At 42.2% G+C, this 7,500-nt stretch overlaps 1 protein-coding gene across 1 annotated transcript in view; it reads left to right on the top strand.

Annotated features, from left to right (window-relative positions):
- The first annotated feature begins 842 nt into the window (after positions 1-842).
- The window catches only part of LOC147008451 (uncharacterized), a 34,144-nt gene continuing 27,486 nt past the window's right edge, over positions 843-7,500 (top strand). The window contains exons 1-2 of the mRNA XM_085864485.1: positions 843-909; positions 1,897-5,076. Of these exons, the coding sequence (XP_085720611.1) occupies positions 843-909; positions 1,897-5,076 (3,247 nt within the window). The remainder of the gene's footprint in view (positions 910-1,896; positions 5,077-7,500) is intronic.

Genomic DNA, 7,500 nt, shown 5'->3' with positions numbered 1-7,500 from the left:
TACTGCTTTCCCCAAAGGATTGACACACCTGCTTCACATGTCTCTCCTGGTTTATGTGGAATCTTAAAGCTTTCAACATTATTGGCCCCTCCCATGATAAGGCAGAAGTACATGACCTGTAGCTTTCATATTGCAGACAGAATGAGGGCTTCCATGTTTGTTGCCTCTCCACCTGTATTGCTTCTGCTCTCTCAGCTCTGTGTCCTTCCCCAGCTCTTCCAGGACAAACGCATTCTTTCAATAACCCCCTCCTGGATGAACTGTGAAAATCTTGGTTTCATGTCCACCTCCACACATTTTTCCTCTTTCCTCCAATTTGTTTTACCACCTTCTTGAGGCTGTTCAATCCCACCTGTCCTTCCACGGCTTTAAATCGGCAGTGCATCGCCATCTCCCGTCATCCCCCACCTGCACCGCAATGTTGTTTTTTAATCTCCATTCGCCACAAGTGTCAGTCTCGTGACTCGCTACCCGAGTGGCATGCGGATTTGAATTTGGTGCGTGAGCGCCATAAAGACCCCACGCGTAACCTGTGCAATATTTAACCACCCCGAGTGTATAGAACAAAATGTTGAGGTCAACATTAACCACATGGAGAGGAGTGAGCTCATGTGAGATGCAATTGAAACCTCTTTTGAATGATCACTGGAGCCAATAGAACAAGAACAGAAGAAACAATACATTTCTGTGATTGTTGAAGTTGTTTAAGTTATTAGAAGGATTTGAGAATGATTACAAAATCCAACTTGATAGTTTCAAATATTGTTAAGTGAAAACAATTAAATTGACGGGTTTAACTTTACTATCGGAGCGTATTTGAAACAACTGAGTTGAATTATGTCATGAACATGAATAGGAAATTAGAATTATCACAAAAGGTTAATGGCAATACAGGTGATGCCATCGATGGTATCCAGAAGTCATAAAATGACAAGATCTCGTGTGTGACCAGGAGTATGTATGTGTTGGTTAATAAATATTCAAATTGAAAATACATCACAGACAATTTTTGCGATTGTAGGTCACAGAGTCACCTTCATCGATATTAAAATCCCCAAGAATGCAAATGTTGCCATCATTTGTGGAGAGTGAAGTCAATAAATCGGAAGACTCCAAAAAATATTATGTCATGTACCATGCTCTATATAGATTGTCTGTTCTGTGAAAGCAGTTTCTTGGCTCGGGTTGCAATCCTGGATGGGTGGCCGCTCTGACACACAAAGTCAGGGCAGGAATTTGTAATTTGTTCAGGATGCCAGCGATGGCTCGCCTCCTCTTTGTGAAGGACATCGTGGGATCTTTAATGTCCACCAACTGATGCTGGCAGATGGGATTCTCATTTAACGATCATGAGAGGGGTGGCACATATATTGATGAAACACCGGGATGACAATTTGTAGCTGGGTCGAGATTTTAACCCAGACTAGACAGCTTAGAGGCGAGTGTACGTACATCTAGACTAGACCATCCTGCCAGCTCCCAAAAGTGTGGAATTGTGCATTGTATGGGAGGGGGTAGTGCAGTTGGCACACCTTTCTTCAAATCAACATTTATTCATCCTTCATTTCCATAAGTATAGTCTATTCTTGATGCTTCAGGGGTCGAATGTGTCAATGGAAAATCTCGACAGGTTATCTATAACAGGGATAATTGGAAATGTACGATACAGTACTTGTGTATGTTTGGCTTGCTGTTTTCGCCGCAGTTATTATTTGGATCCAAACTGAATTTTCTTAGAAATGACTGCACTGCCAATTTGGATCTCCCTGCTGATTTGGATTTGATTTTGTCCTCTATTATAATGCCTTTGGTATACAGTTGCACTCTATTTATTCCTTTTTGCTGGAAGTATAAATATGTTTTTGACCAATCTTTAATCACAACTTCATCAAAAAGATCTTGGTGAAAAAAGTGGGTTTTGGTCTTTGATCAAGTGTCACCCGTGTGTATTTTTCCCTTCCCTGTTTAGCAAACGCCACGCAGTGGACGAGAATGAAGAGGAAGCAGCTGCTCGACGATCAACCTTTGCATCTTGGGTCATCGGTCGTCGGGGTCTCTCAGAGCTTCAAACCGTGGGCATAATTCTCCAGGAAGCACGCACTCTCTTCCACCATGATGTGGAGGCATTAGGCATTCATTGGACACTGGAGAGTGCAGAAGGACCTCTTAGTAGGTGTAAGCAGCACAAAGTTGCAAATATGCAGAGAAGTTTTTCACAAAAATATCGCAATTGCTCAACTCCAGTCGGCAATAGACAAAGTTTGTCAAATGAGGACAATAAAACTGATTTGAAGATCAATGCGATTCCCACCTCGATCTTCGGGACGCAGCCTTCAGTCAATTCTGTGAAAGAAATTGATCAACAATGTGAGTTGGTTAAGCATTTTCTCACAAATAGTGAAAGAGTTTGTTTGGCAGACCATGATGTTGAGCATGATCGCAAAGTCGCTGCTGCATTCAATGCTGTACCTGTCCCGAATGATGGTGAGAGGCGAGAATGGAAAACGATTCAACAGGTGGAACAAATTGAGACAGAAAAGGAGAAGCGCCCCGTTGTAGTTTTTGATGCAAGTTCTAAGAGAACACAAACTTGTACGGACAACAGTAGGGAATTTGGACAACGTGCAGAAATGACTTCTAAGGATAACTGTGAATATTCTGTGAACAGTTGTACAAAAGAAAAATGGGATAAATGTCAAGTTTCTGCAGAGAAAGGATATCAAGTGAAGAATGACGTCATACAAAATTATAATTCTCTGCAGCAAGAAGCATCTCGTTCGCATGATGCTAAAATAACACAAGTTATTGCATTTAATGACTTTAATCACATTACAAATTTTCAAACTTGTACAAAAGATTTGCTTCTTGATAAAGTAATAGAAATGGACAAAGCGATTTTCTCTCAGACGACCAACCTGCCAAACCATTGTTTCGCTTCCAAGATAAATAATCAACCACTTGCAGGTGAACACAAGAATGATGACTGCAGCAAGATTCACAATGTGTGTTTGATGCATTCTTGCGATGTTCTCAATGATGATGCAACAGTTTCCCAATCTTCCAGAAAAGAGAGCACAATAGATTTGTTGGCAGTCACAAAACATTCCTCAGTCAGCATGGCAGCAACGTCCAATAATATCGGGCAGGCTGAGAACAAGAGAAGTCCTTCACCAACAAAAATGTCTTCCACCGGTGCAGAGTCTCCTGAAATCTTTGCATTTAATATTAGTTTTGCAATTGACACACAGTTTGAATCTATGTTGCAGGAAAGTGACAGTTTAGACCTAGAAGCTGTTTCCGTTGCGAATGCTAAAACTACCATTGTTGGAAACGGGTTGTCTCCATTATCCTCCGGAGCCGTTGAAAATGGTGGCAGTGCTGACCTCACCTTATCCTTCCATCTTAGCAACACTGAATCCATTATTGAAAAACTTGGTTCAGATGGTCATTGCAATCTCCATTCAACATCTCATATGTTGGGGACTGATGCAGCGGTGAGCAACAACCAGCAGATGATGATTACATTGCCAGAATTGGATACTTACAGTAGTCTGATGGGGCTTTCACATCTCGATGAAAGTGGGAATGACTTGTTTGAAGGAATGGCAGAAATGGGTTCATCAGTAATTGATGAAGATTCTCGAGAAGGAATGCAAGATTCTTTCCAGGATCTCTCGTACTGGGAAAAATGGGAGAAATCGAATTGTTCTGCCGAGGGGGAAGTGGAATTTTCTGCTCATTTTCCTGTTGATCACAGTGGTAGAGATAGCATCAATGTAACTTCTGCTTCCTTTGAGGGTATTTGCTTGTCTGCCTGGACAGGGATTGATGTTGAAGCCAAGGCAGAATTTTGTGGGGCAGATGGCAATTCAGTTGGAATGATGGTCAAAGATAATGACCGCCCACATAGCAGTGGCAATAGTATACTGGAGGAATTTGACTTGTCAGATTGGGATCAGGTAATTGACAATGAAATAGAAAATGGTGAAGTGATTTTGTGTCACAAAACTTCAGTCTCAAAATATGAACAAAGTGTAATTTCTCCCCAAAGTGATTCACAGAAACCTGTAAAGAACTCATCCTTGAAAGAGGTGTCGACTTCATGCGTATTACTGAAGGACCCAGGAAGCAAAGTAACAAAAGATGCAAAAGAATCGAAGGATATTGAGCAAAGCCTTGAGCTCAGCCCAACCATGAAGGATGTGATGGATGCTTTATTTGTCTTGCCACAAAAACAAAAAACCCCAAGCGTTGTGGCGAAGTCTGTGTCGACCATTTCCAGAGCAGACCACCATATTCAGACGCCAAAAGTAAAAGTTCAAGGGGCCACGCAAACAAAAATGAGTTGTGAAGAATCGAGTGAAGAGGCCATTCAAGTGGGTATTCCAGTGCAAACTTTGACACGATCTCAGGAAAATGAAATTGGTCTTCCATGCAGTTTGGATGATGTCGACTTTGAATTTATGACGGACTGGGAATGGGAGAGTCAGGAGCTTTCTGACAAAATTAATTCAGACCATAAGGACAATCCCCAAACGAAAACGAAGACCCCTGGCAATGAAATTTGCACGTCAGGAACAAAATCTGAAAAGGGTTTGAATAATTTGTTGGCCGATAACAATGATCACCTTTTGGCTCAAAAGCATTCCTCAAGTTTAGAGGCGACTTTACGTACTCCCAGAAACGAATGTGGTGACTGTGAAACACCTGCTAGTGGAAACGTGGTACAAGAATTGCAGGGAAGGAATACTGCACAACGTCCAGTTGATGCAAACAATACTTCGATCCTCTGTCATCATCAAAATGCAATGACTTCACCACCAACCATTGCCATTGAAAAAGAGGACACCAGGACGCATACGTTGAAAGCGGCCTCCAGCAGCATTCTCCTTCATGCAAACAAGGTTTCTCTTGAAGGAGGTTTGTTCATTGTGGAGGTGACGCGTAAACGGGATGTTTTTCGGGCGTTTCTTGCAGAATGGGCATTACAGCCACGCTTCTCCATCGCAGTAGCGTGCGAGTGGAATGCTCCACAGCCAGCCCAGAGGAATATCATTGGGGGAAGATTCATTACCAGTAAGTAAGACTACCAAGTGCATGTTAACTACAGTATGAAAAAAACCTGTCTGAGCTATAGACACTGCAGAATATTTATTTAATTGTTATGGAAAGGTGTATCAATGCTTCTGTAAAATAACGTCTCATCGACCAAGTGATGCAGGAGTATAGTAAAGTGAGTTCTGTGAGTGGGAGGATGTCTTGGTGGGAGGATGAAAGTGGTTGGGTACCTCAGCAATCAGTACGAGGACCATTATTATTCATGATTTACATCAATGATTTGGATCGTGGGGTGAGGAATAGGCTTTCCAAATTTGCAGATGACACTAAGCTTGGGGTTAAGGTACATAGCAGAGAGGAAGAGGGAGGGGGGATAGTCAGATTCAGGAAAGTCTAGCTACTTCCATAGATTGGACAAAAGCTTGGCAAACGCAGTTTAACATAAAGAAATGCAAGGTGCTGGGGATGGGTAAGAATAATGAAAATAGAACTTACATAATGCAAGGGGAAATTTTGGATTGTGTCACACAGGAAAAGGATCTGGGGTAGTAATAGATATGGGAGGTAAGCAGACAGGGCTGTTCCATTCAGCTATAGGTAAAACAAATGAGGTTTTAAGTTGTATTTGTCGGGGGATAGATCATACCAGGTGGGGTTGACTCTGCCTGTCATCCTTCCGAGGTCGGCAAAATGAGTACTAGCTTACTGGCATCCTATGTCAGAGTGGCGACCTGTCCAGGATTGTGCCCAATAGCCAAGGAGACTGCTGAGGCAGCACCAACGCTCTGCACAGAGTATGGTCCCAATGGATGTATGGATTATATATCAAAGGAGGTAGTTCTAACACTGTATAAGAATTCAGTGAGGCCTCATCTCGATTATTGTGTGCAGTTATGGTCACCACATCTGAGGAAGGGCATTGCTGCCATATAGAGGACTCGGTGTGTCGAGCAATTAGATTGATTCTGGGCCGAGCTGAACTTGGCTGTGACGAGCGGCTGAAGGAGACGGGGATTTATACATGAGAAAGGAGGCGGTTATGAGGTGATGTTATGGAGATGTTTAAGATAATGAAGGGTGCAGACAAAATAAGTGCAGAAGAGTTCTTCAGCACAATTGATGGTGATAGAATGGGGAGGGGAGGGGGGGGATGCAGCCTGAGAGTTAAGACAGTAGTAAGGGAGGGATATTTCAATCAGAAAGTAGTTAATCCATGGAATGATCTCCCTGGAAAGGTAGTGGCAGCAGAAACAGTTGATAAGTGTAAATTGTAATTAGATAGGTACCTGGAAGCATTGGGTATGTGGGTACAGGGATATTGGCAGGACTTGCAGATAGCTTGAGTTATGGATGGGTGATTACGTACACATGTGCTGTGTATGATGCCTGTGAGAGTGTCTCATAAAGGGATAGTGTGTGTTCAGTGTTGTTCAGGGTGACAATTAATTCATGAACACATTTGTTTTGTTGATAAATTGTTTTATTCAAACGGTATAACTTATTGGTACCAAATATTTAAAAGAACATAGTATGGAAATATTTGTGACATTCACACTTCTTCATTTATTGAAGATGACTGATGTCAGATAACTTCCGTTGAAATGTATGCATTCACGGCAGCGGAGAAAAGTTTTCCTTTACGTGCTGAAGTGTTTCAGAAGAAATGTGACTTATTTCATCATGGAGTGTCTGTTCGTTTCAACTGCTGTGACACTTGAACGTTGCAGGTATATTGACTAAAATCCTTCACAATTGTACGCATCGTTTCCCTGTTAATGCCAAGCTCTCGAGACTTCCTTCGTGCTGACTTCTTTGGGCTCTGTAGGACTCCTTCTCTAACTCTTTCAGTTGTTTCTTCAGTTTCTTACTGAATTCCTTCACCCTGACATTTATGCATCTGCTACACTGCCAGTTGTCCTGTGTGCTTTAACACAGCACAATATTGAATTCCGTGTGCAACATGTTCGCAAGCCAAACTTTCCCCGAAACTGTCTTTGAGCTATTGTAATGGAGCAGTGATTGGCACAATAAAGCTCCACAAAGTTCCATGCTCCACTTATCCATCTTTGGTTTTGATGATTGGGTTCAATTTTCCAAAGCTTAGTCCTTCACATCACCTGAAAAAAAGAAACAGATATTTATTATCAAGAAATGTTTATGATTAAAATGTTTTCATTAATTAATATGCCTGGTGTTGGCTTAATGGTGAGAGAGGTGGTCTTGGGATCCTCTGGTCCGAAGTTCAAATCTCGCTCAGCCATTGAATTAATACCAGGTGGGGTTGACTCAATCTGTCATCCTTCTGAGGTTGGCAAAATGAGTACCAGCTTGCTAGGATTATTGAGCCATTCAAGTATCCTGCGTCAGAGTGACAACCCCTCCAGGAATTGTGCCCAATCGCCCAGGAGACTGCTTCGGCAGCACCGATGCTCTGCACAGAGT

This window comes from Eptatretus burgeri, chromosome 18 (assembly GCF_056783735.1).
Source record: "Eptatretus burgeri isolate ZD-2024b chromosome 18, Ebu_testis_v1, whole genome shotgun sequence".
Lineage (NCBI taxonomy): Eukaryota > Metazoa > Chordata > Myxini > Myxiniformes > Myxinidae > Eptatretus > Eptatretus burgeri.
This window is presented reverse-complemented; position numbering and strand designations above follow the sequence as displayed.